Source organism: Anarrhichthys ocellatus, unplaced genomic scaffold (assembly GCF_004355925.1).
Source record: "Anarrhichthys ocellatus isolate YVR2014 unplaced genomic scaffold, GSC_Weel_1.0 scaffold7, whole genome shotgun sequence".
In the NCBI taxonomy this organism is placed as follows: Eukaryota; Metazoa; Chordata; class Actinopteri; order Perciformes; family Anarhichadidae; genus Anarrhichthys; species Anarrhichthys ocellatus.
Genome location: NW_022280037.1, coordinates 6,421,872 through 6,436,264, shown reverse-complemented (window position 1 = coordinate 6,436,264; position 14,393 = coordinate 6,421,872). Strand labels below are relative to the sequence as shown.

General features: G+C 42.9%; 1 protein-coding gene across 1 annotated transcript in view; it reads left to right on the top strand.

Annotated features, from left to right (window-relative positions):
* Window positions 1-11,621: 11,621 nt before the first annotated feature.
* id3 (inhibitor of DNA binding 3) overlaps window positions 11,622-14,393 on the top strand; it is a 3,902-nt gene continuing 1,130 nt past the window's right edge. Inside the window, exons 1-2 of the mRNA XM_031846985.1 lie at window positions 11,622-13,876; window positions 14,214-14,284. Coding sequence (XP_031702845.1) covers window positions 13,577-13,876; window positions 14,214-14,267 — 354 coding nt within the window. The 5' untranslated portion in view covers window positions 11,622-13,576 and the 3' untranslated portion in view covers window positions 14,268-14,284. The remainder of the gene's footprint in view (window positions 13,877-14,213; window positions 14,285-14,393) is intronic.

The following is a 14,393-nucleotide window of genomic DNA, read 5'->3' as shown; positions in this document are numbered from 1 at the left end:
GCTTCCCTTCATTCTTTGGAGGTTACAGATTTAAAGCCAAACATTTGCCATAGAATATAGTATATGATTTCAAAAAGCTTATTTTATTTTACTGACAGTGTTTTAGGATGAAACGGTTCTCTGACCTATGCCTATGGCGGCTAATGTTAGAACATTTTACTATATAGCTGTATGACTGACACTACCAAATCACTTGGCTGACTTTGTGAGTTTTATTTTACTCGTGCTACTGTGAAACTCTTTTAGCGTTTACCCTTCTCCTGCAATTGTGACTTTGCAGCCACCGTGACCGCTGTTCAGCAAATGTTCCATAGTCTCATTTTAACTTCAAGTGTGTAAGCTGTGAAGAGCTGTGTGAACTTCTAACTGTGGCCCGATTCTGTGTTTCCTAATTCTCACAGGAAATCCAGAATAGCTACTTCTTAATAATATTCAGGAGATGTCGGGTCACAGCAGGTGAAATGAAAGTCTTAATTTCCTAGAAGCGACCGGACTAATGCATTACGCATCGGTGTGCTGGTAAGTGCTCTAATTTACAGCAAAGTGGATCAAGCAGCCATTTCAAAATGCCCATTTGCTTCCTAGTGGGACCTTTGAATACACTAGAATTTGTGTGGATTGTATTTGTGTTCTTGTGGACCGTCTACTTTGAGAGTGACAAGTATGAAATTGAGTTACAGAGGAGTTGTGGTCTCTTATATGAGGAAAACAGCAGGACATCAAGGGGAAAAGTTACCTGAGAGATCTGTGTGCATTTGAATGTGGGTTTCCTATAGCTTCTATGTTTATTCCTATGTGACAAGGACTTATTAACACTTGCCAGCTCCTTTTTATATATTTGTATGTGGGTGCGTGTACTGTACTTGTGTAAGCCAGGGTTTGTTTAATGGCGAACTGGATCCATTTCCAAACCTCCTGTTCTCTCGCAAACAGCCAGGCAATCACGCTTTGGCCTAATTAAATAGAATCAACATGTTTCAGTTGGTTTTTTATGGCAGCAAACTGAAAGCTGGACTCTTTTCCCGTAACGTAAAGCAATAACACTTGAAACCACTAAACTCACACTTTCCTCCACTTATCTAAAGGCAACCTTGTTGTTCAGTTTGTTATTTTTTACTTCAAATTACCTGTAACACACCCACACACACACACACTGGATCTTATCAGCACATTAAGATATGCTAAGTAACGTGCCTGGTCAACGATGCGCGCTAGTAGCCCCTGAGTTCAATTAGCCCCGGCATGCAGCCTAATTTCACAGTGTGACCCCTGCTGCTGCACAGACACAGATTACAACTCTCTTAAATGTCTATCTGTGTCCGCCGGTGATCAACGCTTGCTTTGAAGGGAAGAAGCAGCGAGGCCGTCGAGGGAGGGAACCGGGTGAGTGAACGCAGGGCACAAATGAATGACAGTGAGTGGGGGTGAGGAGGGGGAGAGATGCAGTGTGGGACAAGAGGTGAGGAAGGTGACATTGTATCCACAGTGATGGATGGATGTTCACATACAGAGAGATAGTGTCTTTAGAGGCTAGACGACCCCTGACCTAACCCATGAGGCCTTATGAGAAGACAACAACGTCTACAACTAAAGAAAGACATTCTTAATATGTGAATTTATATTGCTGTATCCAGTATATATATTGTCTGACTGACAGTTTTGACAAGCATATAGTGGTGAAGTGTGTTGTATTTGTAGACTTTACCATACTTTAATTTACACAATCATGTGATGTGGTTGTAGTAATGTTTTTCTATGAACCACAGGAAGAGGAGCTGTTGTGCTGGTGATGGCTAATGGGGATCCAAATAGATAAACATATACTACATGGAGCACATATTTTTCAATAGAAAATGATAATTGGCATTCTGTAGTAAGGTCACTGTGGGACAACTAGATTATGCATTTAATATGAACACAAATAAAGACATGGTTTTGCTAGTTGATTGGTATTTAAACACATATGTGGACTTAAATTCTTATTTTTAGGCAAAAGCAAGCGTGTGAGTGTGAAAGCACAGACGCCTAAGAGATCCAGCAAAACACAACAAATATCAGCTTTATAAGCTTGAGTAGAGGAGAGAAGAAGGGTTTATGGGGGAGCCCTCTGCCCCCTCTGTCTCCAGCCAGTCTACTTCAACATCTGGAGCTCACATCAGCCCTCCTGAGAGACTGGCACTGCTATACTGAGAAGAATGGTATAGAGGAAAAGCTAATACACGAGACTAGAAAAGTAAAAAAATAAGATAAACAAATAAATTGAGGAGAGGAAAAAAGAGGACAATAATCATTGCAAAATAGAGCTGAACAGTAACTGTGTTTGTGTTCATGCATCTGTGTTTGTGGTAGGCGGTGTGATGTGCTGATGATTTTCCAGCGATCATCTTTAATGCAGAGCAGAGAGAGCATGAACACTGGTTAGCTTCTGTGGCGAAACACTGTGTGGCAGGAAACAGAACAACTTGTGATCTCTGCAAAAACACTAATGGAAAATCTCACTCAGATAGTAAATGTGGGCGTGTGTATGCATAAAGGCACAAGAGTGTGTTAATGTGTGTGCAATCAAATAACTACGGTATGTGCTAGGTTTTCTTACAGATGAGCAAATGCAACGTACACCTGCATTTTGCAGCAATTAACTCGAGAACCACAGACTTTCCTTTCGAGATAACAAGTGAGACTTCCCTTTAGAAATGTGCAAACAAAACAGACAAGACAACTCCCTAACCTTTTCATGGCATTTCGTAACAGATTGTATAAACCAGAAAGCTATATTTGGTTTAACTGCTGATTTTTATATAAGATTTTTATCATCATTGCTGTTGAATCCTCATTCACAGCTCACTTGTTCTCAGTTTTGTTGTGGCAGTAATTAATTCAACCCTGAGTTATTTTGTGCTCTCAAATATTTGCGCATTTGGTGGCAAATTGGTGTTTGACTAATTCTCCCCCATTCATCTGGTCTTCATTGCAGGTAAAATAATTCTCTGATCTTATATGGAAATTCAGTCTTACTCTGGTTTCCTGTAATTGGGTGCACTAGGTATTACCCCTATGTTGTCTGAACAGAGCCACACTAATCCAGATATTCTCGTTGGTCAGGACTCTAGACCAGAGATGATTAGCTCAGTAATCAGTGACTGATTTAAGTCTTGTGTTTTTGAACTTTAAGATGCCATGGTGGCCCGTAAAGATGCTCTCTGAGTAACATTTTTCTTGACAATTTAGAGCAAATGTTTTACGGTCACTTCCTGCCTTTGTGAAAACGATGTCTCAACTGGCTCTACTCACACTGATAGTTAAGAGAAGATTTAACTGGGTCAACAGTTAGGAAATCAGGTTGAAACCAAACAATGCAAGAGGTGATAGTGTGATAGTGTGTGTGCGTGAGTGCCTATGTGTGTGTAGGGGTGGGGGTCACAGGGATGTTCTTGACTGTGTCATCTCCAGCAGCTGTTTCCCTCAAACCCTGCCTCGCCCCCTCCTCCCCCTCCCACCCCATCGCCTCACAATGAAACCAATACAAAGGAACAGGAAGTGCCTCCCGTTAACTGGGGCCCAATCAAAGCCATCATTATTCCCGTGTCAGAATTTTTACAGGAAATAGCTTCTCAGAAAATATGCCAGCTGTGCAGGGAGTGTGGTATTATTGTCTTATAGGTCTTGTCTGTTTTTTTTTTTTTTCACTTATCAGTCGCTGTTAACAAAAGGACACATAGACCCGTCTCGACCACGTGCGCGGCACACTGTCACTGCTGTGCGTTCATAAGGCAAGCCAGGCAATGTGTTCTCTGGGGCTGGGTGGTTATTGTGCGGCCTGTGAAAAGGGCTCCCCTGCTGTGCCTGCACCGGCTTATTTGGTTCCCATCCTGAACCGAGCAATTGTCTTTTTAAACGCGTGCGAGGGGAGCTGAGCCCAGAGCGCACACAGATGCAAGAGTACATACATGATCGCATACACACACACACACACACACACACACACACACACACACACACACACAGCTTTGCCTACTGAAGCCGCATCTGTAAGAACGCCGCTCAGATTACAGCATAAACGGTGGGTTCAGGTGAAGCCTAACGTTTGCCAGATGCTGCGATAAAGTCACCAGGAGGTTAGCCTAACATTGGAGTGTTGTTGTTGGTCGGGGAGGGTGGAATCATCTGCCTCCCTAACAAGAGGGGGGCACACATCTGGCTCAAAACAGAAAAGTCATTTATGAGCACTGGTGCTTTTGCTTATCTGTGATATTTAAACAGCAGAGTTTAACTGAAATCTTGAGATCGATCAGTTTTGCAGCTGAGAAGTAAGGTAGCTCCTCTGTTTATCTGATCTTCCGTTTGTCCTCTGTAATCTCTCTGTCTCTCCGAGGCCTTAGACGACTGGAGGACAATAATTAACTCAGTCACTCTACGCGTTGACACAGGTGAGCACTACTCGGGTTGTTAAACAGTCATTATAGGGCTGCTGTGATGTGAATGAACACACACACACATTTGATTGACCACTAACAATGTCATAGCTTGTCTGTCACGTTAGGCTGAAGCCTATTCAGTTACAAAATGCCACTGTTGACTGTATTTATACTGATTAGATAAAGGGGGTGTCCCATTTGACCGAATCCTCCACACTCTTATCCTCTGCTGACACTCAACATAAAATCCACAAGTGGAAATATCTTTTCACTTGTGCCCTTTGTGAATACAATGCAGAGACGCAGTGATTTCAATCTGTTTAACACTAATTCTCACCTCATAAGCTGGGCTTTGTCAGCACATATCTCTTGTTTTGGCCAAAGGAGCTGCTCTGCGTCCTTCACTGTGAAGCTTATCAGCGGTGTTTGAAGTGCTCGTCTTTATCTGCGCTCACTGTGCTGAGGTCATCAGCCTGACCCAGTGGTCTCTATCTATCTGCCTTGCAGAAACATTTGAAGTACGTTTTGAGAGATTTTATGAGACTTTTTAAAGTTTAATTACAGTTATCTTGACTTTAATTTGATAGTATGACAGTGTACGTACAGAAACGGTAAGCAAAGAGAGAGGGTGATGACATATGGCAAAGTTTCCTGCCTCAAACTAGGAACGTTGCAGGTGTCTAAGCGGGTGTTTAGACCAAAAAAAAAAAAAAAAAAAGAAATTGAAAAAGAAGTGAGAAAGTAAAATATGATCCAGGACTGCTAGATTGAGTAATACATCTACGAGTTTAATAGCGTATCAGAAGCCAACACAATGCCCAGTGTTTAGGTTAAAAATACTAACAGAAATGTGCACTTTGGTCTTTGATTGACTAAAGCAATGCTTCGATGGATGTTGTTGCATAGTGTTGAAACAACAGTGTTGAACCAGGTTCACCTTGTGAACTTAGAATTAGGCACATTCATTTCTGTAACGCAGTGCTAATGTCGGTTGGACCAACTCAACTACCAGGACATCCTCTCTATGATTACTGCATCCAACCCAATGCAACAGAGGATAGAGTTTTGTTTATGGGTTATTTTTTTTAATCATTTGGGTGAACCAACCTTTTAACATACCTTTTCATATATGTATTAGTTTTGTTTGAATTGCTGAGTCTTTACTCTTTTTTTCTGTCCTGCCATACAAATAACAGTAAACCTAAGTGCTTTCAGTTTGTCAGAACTGGCCTCTACAGACAATATTCCTCTTTTGGCCATTCTGGGGAATTAGAGGAAGAAACATTTTTAGAAATCTTGAGTGGCTTTGACCCTCCACTTTGGCCAGACTCTTAACTTAGTGGTGGGAGGATATTTTCAGCAAATTACAGAGTAGCCAGAGAATGTTAGCAGGAAGTGTCCATAAAACAATACACACAGACCAGACAAGGATAAACAGATATAGGCATTTCCTGGTAGTGTTACTCTCGTTAGGAGTGACTCATGATTATGTTACTTCAGCATATATTCTCACCAACAATACATACATTTTCAAGCATTTTTTATTTTTTTTTGCATAGAGCTACTCATAAGCAGCAACAACAGCGATGACTAAGGTACAATGGGTCACATAGAAGGTTGATGGTCTCTTAAACTCTGGGTCGTGGCCTAAAAGGGTTCACGGACACAACAAGAAGAGCAATACGTTTTAAAAACTCCCACCGCGAAAGACAACCACACTGGATCATTACAACATTAGTAACGTGATGTGTTTTCACACACAAAAAAATGTGGTTTCACACACAAAACCCGATTTAGAGGCGCTCCATAAAGCCCAGCTGTATATGGCAAAGCATAGCTGACAAGCTGGCAGAGTGTCTGTTTTCCCTGAGGCCTTATGACCATCACATGTTGCCGTGAACCGTCACACCGGCATGATTACAAAGCCACTTCAGAGGAAGAGGGTTTATGCTCGTGTTTGGGAGGTGGGGGTGAACAGAAAACTTACAATATGAGAATATAAATCACTCTAACTGGAGGAGGCATATAAGCAGACAAGTGTATGACAGCCAGACAGAGTGAGCGACAGTCCAGTGGCAAGGCCCAGGGAGTGTGTTGTTTTTGATTGGTTACGGAGCTCAGTAGTCTGTGTAAGAGCTTTTAATCAGGTCACTGAGAGCACAGACCTCTCTGCTCCCACTCTGCCCCCTCTGTCTGGAGGGCTCCTACAGGGGTGACCAAGAGGGGCACCACTGACCCAGATTAGGAAAGTGTGTGTGTGTGTGTGTGTGTGTGTGTGTGTGTGTGTGTGTTAGTGGGAGCGGTGGGAATCTGCTGTGTATCATGTCTTAGTCCCCACTGTTTCAATTCATTAGCAGCACAAGGAGGAGACAAGAGAGATGAGGAGGAGTGGCAAGTGTGTGTGTGTGTGTGTGTGTGTGTGTGCGCAATCGTGTTCATGCTTACATATAATTGTACATGTCTGTGTGTGTGTGTGTGCGTGTGTGTGTGTGTGTATAGGGGGTGGGGACAGACAAAAGACGAAGTGTTAAAAGAATACAAAGCCAGTGACAGAAGGAGAAAGTCACTGCTGCAGCGCATCTTAGATGTCAGGGACCCACTTGACCTAGAAACACATGACACACACACACACACACACACACACACACACACAGACACACACACAGGTGCAGAGATACCCACCAGGGACCTAATGGCCTCTGTCTGTGTGTCCCTGCGAAGCCTGACCAGCTGAACCCCTGCAGCAGCAGTGGTAGTCAGCCTCCTCCACGTCTTTCTTTCTCTCAATCCCTCTCCGACTGTGCTCAAAATTGCATACTAATATACTGCCTACTAACGTACTCAATCAGTATGTACTACATACTACCTACTAAATTAACAATTACCAGCAGACAGACTGTTTACTTTCAAGTATACTCAAGCAATACGTCTTCTCTGCATCACATGACTGTATTGATCAAAACGTTACTGGTCCGACTTCAAGGCAAATTAAAGTGATGAATATAGAGTTAAATGTCTTTTCTAGAGTACATTACATGTGTGAGCTCCCGCATTTTTCTTCCTAACTGTGCCTTAACGCCACTCGCCATCATTTGTAATTCTTTTATCCAACTGCTAATTATTTAAAGCATCTTCCTCGCAGTCACCCGTTGAACGATCTGAAGAGCCGCAGTGCATTTTAGGGTGGTTGTGTATGTCCAGTAAGCTCACGTCTCGTACTCAGAACTTCTTCTTTAATCTAGTATACATCCGGGCATTTCTTTCTAGCTCCACGTACTAGTAGTGCAGTGTAGTGTAGTGCAGTTGGAACGCACTACACACTGAATTTTCCGTCATACTTAGTGTGAATAGTATACACGACTTTGAACAAAGACTCTCTCTGTCTCTTTCTCCTTTCTGTCACTCGCCCTCAAGTTTATCCTGCAGTCATTTCCCACACTAATGTTCCTCAACTCTCTCAGCTTGATCTCTTCATTGGGCTTCCTGATCACCCATACAAATTTCCTGTTTGTATCTCTCCATCTTGCTCCCGCGGCCCATGTCGTCTCCTCACCAAGACACGTGTGTGGACTTACGTTGTGTGGGGTCTGCGGACAAATTGAATAGCTGTAGTGGGCCTCGATGACCGCGATGAGCATAGGCTGGCCAGCTGAACCTGTCACTGCAACTCAATACACAGTTGTTGGCTAATTGGTCAAAAATGTTGGGACTGCTTTTGTTTCGTTTCAGTCGTCTCCTTCCACTGGAACTTGCAGCCTTCTCCTCCATCTAGCTTGTGTTTATTAAACCAACTGATCAAGCTGCAGTCTGAGTACTTACATTTTCTCCCGGCATTATTTTCAAGAGCAGTTTAGCATCCGAAATTGACTTCATTTGGAGGCATGAAAGTGTAAGAAGGGATTTGGATCCTACTCTCAAACACTTTTGGTGTGTTTATGTACAAGTCATGCTCTGTGTGGGGTCTCACAAAAAAAAAAGACCCAAACAGTCCATAATTACAAGGTCAAACTTCTAGTTCGAGCGAGTTTAGAGTGTATTCACCACAAATGTCCCACTCGCAAAACAACAGTAAGAATAGCAATTACTCAAGAGTATTTAATTATCATGGTTATCATCTGGTAGTCATCTGCAAATTGTGGCATGGTCTTGATTTGGGTTAAGGCTTAAAGATGTAGCTTCGTACTGAAAGATCAAGACTGGATGTGGACCAGACTCTCTCTTCCCTGGCAAGGTGGAGATGACTAGCACACTGCAGACACTCATTTTGGTGTTTACTTGCTGGTTTGAAAACAGGAATGGTTTTTAGAAGGAGAAAATTGGGGCTTGCAGTGCTTCCATTAATGGTCATCCAGTGGAGGACTACAGCAGCAAGTTCACTGTCAGCTCTTGAGTGGCTGTAAATAATCACTCTGACTGCTTGACAGTCTGTTGTGCAGGCTGAAATCGGCAGCAATGTCTCTCCTGAATAAGTAAATAATCAAAAGTGATCATTTACAATTCAGATTGTTAACCTGTTCCAAGTTGTTTGAGAGGAATGATGTAAGGTTTTATGACTAATCAGTTCACCATCACCTACACCAACTGGCCCCATGATCAGCGAGTCTGGCCTTTACTATGCTTACACAAAGCCAGATGTTTATCTTCATTGGATGGCTGCCGGAATAAACGGACTGTTCCAGTCAGGGACGATGAAGACGACAAAACAATGGTATGACCAACAGCTGGCAGCCTCTCGGCCCACCACACTGAACATTACAGTCGGCTTGTTTTGGCCCTATTTAGTGGCCATGGGCTTTATGGCCTTCTGTGGCTTGTGTCCCACCTGCAATTCAGTTGTGTGTGGAATAAATGGAGGTCATATTACTGTAAAAAATTCACCGCCAAGGACATAAACAGGGCCACCTGACAATATGATAATGACAACACCAAAATTCTCGCAATGGACAGCGCCAGTGGTGTAAAACTATTGCCTTATGTCACTGACTTCTGTTGTATTATGGTTTAAGGTGCGTTGTACCTCCAAGCACCACATTACCAATTTCCATTACCGCCATTATCACAGCAGGCTGTGTTTAATGGAACATCTTCTTTTCCACAAATTGCTTTTGTTTACTCTACCATACATTTTAAGTGATTACTAATTAGTCGCAAAACAAAGATACAGATGTCTCGGTCACCCTTTCTGTTCACATCCAAATTGTATTTAGATACAGTTGGAACGGACATTTGCTCACACCTGCGATTCTTACTCCTTGGTTCCAGAAATCCTACAATTCCCATGATGCAACTAGAGCATCTCTGTTATAATGTTCCTTGTCTGGCAAAAATACATACCCACACCTTTCAAACCCGACAGATTATAATGGAGACTTTCTGTCAAAAATGTGTTGTCACAAAGCAATGTTTTTAAGTATTATGTTTAGATTTTGTCCGCACCAGATTTGGTCTGTTAGATCCCCATATGTTTGAAATGGATTCAATCACACCTGTTTTTAGATCTGGCTCAACCAAGATACCTTATATTTGAGTGTTAACCAAACAGCCACAGTGTCATAGACATAAGAGGCCGCTCAATCCTGTTGTATAGAGTTTGCAGTGCTTCTTAACAGCCACAATGGGCCCATGTTGGCTGAGTGAATGAATCAATGAATGAAGTGCGTGGGCAAGTTTCTTTTGTAATACATTGGGCATCCTCTCATCTAAAAACTAGGCAATATCATTATGCACAAGCTTGAACAAGAGACTCAAAGATAAATACCAAGTGACCAGTACAAATCAACAATGTGCATTAAATGTCATGTCGCCGCCCGGGTCACTAGTGACAAAATTTCTGGATCTGTAGGCTGTTCAAAGCCGACGGAGAAGACTGTAGCGTCTTTGATGAAGGACAGAGTGAAAACAGGGAGCAGAGGAGGAGGACTAGGAGGAGGAGGAGGAATCCTGCACGACACACACCAGGGATACAAAGAATTAAGTTTCAGTGTGTTTCTTGCCACTTAATTATCCCCGCCAAGATGGGCCTGCACTTGTGGATGAAAAAGATACCCTTCTGTATACAACACTGCCTCTCCACATGGCAGTATGGTGGTTTCCCTCCCTCCTTCCGTCTCATCTCACAAGATGACTCTCATTACTCTACACTCTGTTCTGTTGTTACCAGAAGTAGAAAGAGACACTTTGTTTATGTTGAGAGGTAAAGATGAGTGAAAAGGTGAGCTCTAGACCCTGTGGAAACACATTCAGTCATAGAGTTGAAACAGATGTGGAGGCTGAGAATTATATATATATTTTTTTTTTTACCTTAGTATTTGGCTGTCAATAAAATACACCGGATTGAAAATTTAATTGAGAGAGAGAAGTCTTAGAAGAGGAGAGAGAAGGGGCGCTGCTAATTATGCATGGCGATTGTTGATGGCTTGATTGTCTGCGTCCAGCTGCACGGAGGAGCGGGGAGAGGGAGAGGGAGGGCGGGGAGAGAGGCAGACTCACTGACGCCAGGCTCGGAATTCTCCCATCCATTGAAAGAGAGACCCGATTGTGTCCGGGGCCTTTCCGACAAGCACCTGATCCTTGCCCAGACACACTACTGTGTGTGTGTGTGTGTGTGTGTGTGTGTGTGTGTGAGAGAGAGAGACAGAGAGCGAGAGTGAGAGACAGGGTGTGTGTGTGTGTGTGTGTGTGTGTTTGTGTGGGTGTTTCACACAGATTTTACGCACTGAAAACTCTGGAATCTGCAGACAAGCTCTGTCATGGGAGAAAAATACTCTGTTGGCATTTTTGATATCCTAGAAATAGCTCCTATTCCTAGAAATAACTAGGGAATCAGGGGCGGTGCTTTCTTTGGATCATCGAAATCAAATGGGATAATGTTTGCGTCGACTCAACATGGAGGTCTTTAATCCCAAAACTGATTTGCCATCAAGCCCAGTTTGCTAAATCAGCAAATATATGAACAATTATTTTCCCACCAGACCTGGGAAATTTACTGCAATATTTGACTTCCCCTTGACATCTTTAAAAAAGATATTTACGGTCAAAGTCTTGTTTGGATACTCTGCACCGCTCGCATAATATATCTTTAGAACAGCACTGGACTGAAGTCCTGTCTCACGGTTCAATATTGTGGTTTGCTCTAAAGTGAGTGACTCATCATACAGGGTCAACAGTTGTGGGGGGGGGGGGGTTGATTGCCAGGAGAAAGACAGTGACTTGAACATGTTTTAAACCTCTGCATAATGGGGAGGATATCTCCAGCCGTGCCCAAAATGAAGATAACAACGCATAGTGTAATTGCTCATCGTCTTAAAATAGTGTTATATTTAATCAACTCTTTTATTTAATCAACTCTTTGTTGCATGTGAGGTTACATAATATACAATTTGACATAATTATAATAGCCTACCATTTAACCTAAAATTGATAGTTGCTCAGTTCAGAGTTGGTCAGACGTTTGTAAAATGTTTTGGTGAACACAGGCCAACATCCTGGCACCCACGGACCGTTGAGCAACTACTTTTTCTAACTACTGTACAAGCAAAATGACATTACTTCACAGCTTAGAGTTAGACATGGGTTTGTCCTGTCTTTAATTATGATCTCATGTCGACTGCTTTCCTGATACTTTTCATCACGAGCTTCGTCTCCAGGCCATGTTGGCGTATTCATCATTGCACAATTATGGAGAATTAAAAAAGGTTTTCCTCAAACTTTCTCTGAGTACAACTGCATATGGGAGGAGGGAAGCGTGGGGGCGTGGATTTGTGTCCGTGACTGACAGGCTCGGTCATCCAATCGGATCTCTGAGCGCCTGTGCTTCTCTCCCCTCTGGTGCTGGACGGGGGAGGGAGGGCCGTCTGCCAAAGGGGAGTGCGCGTTGGGGTGAATGGATGACGTCGGGAGGCTGGCGCCAGCATGTCTGGGACTGGCGCGTTAGATCAACACAGCTGGGCTGGGATAGGACACACAGCTGGCTCAGGCCTGCATTCCTCTACAAAACAGGATTGTGAGAAAAGGGGAAAATAAGACCCAAATAGGAGCAGAACGGGACGTGCTTTGATGTAAACTAAAACGGAGCAACATTTGGAGTTGTTAAAATATAATTTTCATAAAGCTGTTTCTCCTTAAAAGAGGGTTTGATTTTAGCAGTTTTTTAAGTGACTGCACGGATTAAGCACACCTTAATATTCTTTGTTGAATTCTTGAATTCTTTGGTTAAATTATTGTTCATCATTGAGGCATATGGGCTATAAGAGACGGACTTTAAACTATCAAAACATAAATAATCAGTCAATAAATCCACATCCAATGACCAATCATCACAATAAGCTGTTCTTAGCAATTTACTAATGTAGAAAAGAACCTGGCCTTCCTCTGACCTTTTACCTATATTATATAAAAATCCTATTTTCAACATTTTTATTTGTGGATGCACTTAGTGAGTCCTAAAGCAAGCACACACATTGCTTAAACACCTATTGTACAAGAGACTATCATAATAACTGTCTATATAGTTTTGATTAAGTGTTTTCAGTGTCTTGACAGACATGCAGTCAAACTTCATGAAGGATTTACAGCAAAACTATGATGCATGATTATCCAACATTCAAGTATCTTTATTTGAGGAGACGTGTATTCGTCTGTAATTATAGCTTTTAATAAAAGTGAGACAGAAACTGTGGTAAAATCTAGAATTAAAACGTCCATCTTTCCTTGCAGTTGCTTCTATAGTTCAGTTGGCTTGTTGTAAACTAAAAGTATTCCTCTTTTTACTGGAGATTCTTCAAAACGTGTAACGTGCCCCACTTTGAGAACTTCTTTCTGTCTATTTCAAACAAATAGCACCACCTGGAAGAGGCGACTAATTGATTGACAATCCCCTCTAGGCATCCCAGCCCTAATTTCCTCATTCTTTCCAGCCCTTCCACAAGGTGATATCAGCCAATGAGAATTGGCTTGCTGCTTTCAAGGGCCAATCAGAGCACGATGCGAGAAAGGGGCGGTCAGCAAGCGCCTAGTGTATAAAGACCTAAGCGTACGTCGCTGTCAGAGCACTGTAACGTTTCAGGACAGCCATAAAAGAAGACCCCAATAGGAGGAAAACCTTCAAAAACTCACACTTAATCGTCAAGCCGAGTCTTGTTGTTGTTGTTTCTGTATTCATCATGAAAGCCATCAGTCCCGTCCGCTCGGTGAGGAGCTGCTACAAGGCCGTGTGCTGCATTTCGGAGCAGAGTCTCGCCATCAACCGGAATAAACACTCGTGTCTGGAGGAGCCGGTGGGCGCCCTGTGCGACATGAACGACTGCTACTCCAAGCTGAAGGAGCTGGTGCCGAGCATCCCGCAGAACAAGTCGGTCAGCCAGGTGGAGATCCTGCAACACGTCATCGACTACATCTTCGACCTGCAGATCGCGCTGGAGGCGGAGGACACAGCCACGCCGGAGATGGTTTTGTCGATAAAGGTGAGGGGCAGATGCGGGCTGCAGCGTGGACCGACGCTAAATAGCAAGTCTTGTGTAGCTCTCTGCACTAAACGGATCTCTGCATTGCTTCTGCAGACGATAGCCGTTTTAATTTAAGTCGATCTGGATTTTGTAAAGTGTATTCCAGTCGCAACACGATGTGCATCCCCGCTTGCAGTTGATGTTGTATTTTAGTCTATTGTTCTGATGTTCTCCGATATGTGATGTGGTGGCAGACATGTTGCACCCCCGCACATCCAGTTATTCTTGTGTCTAATGCAAAAAGATGAAGAGTATTGTCGGCGTCTAACACTGCTTCATTTTGCTCTCCATTCAGACTGCGGACCTTGCACGCAAATTCTCCAAAGAAGAAGGGCGGTTGTGCCATTAAGAAGAAGGCAGATCGTGGTATGTATTTATTATTTGATAATCAGTAATGTCGTATCTATAAATTGCTATAATCACAAGGTGTGTGTGTGTGTGTGTGTGTGTGTGTGTGTGTGTGTGTGTGTGTGTG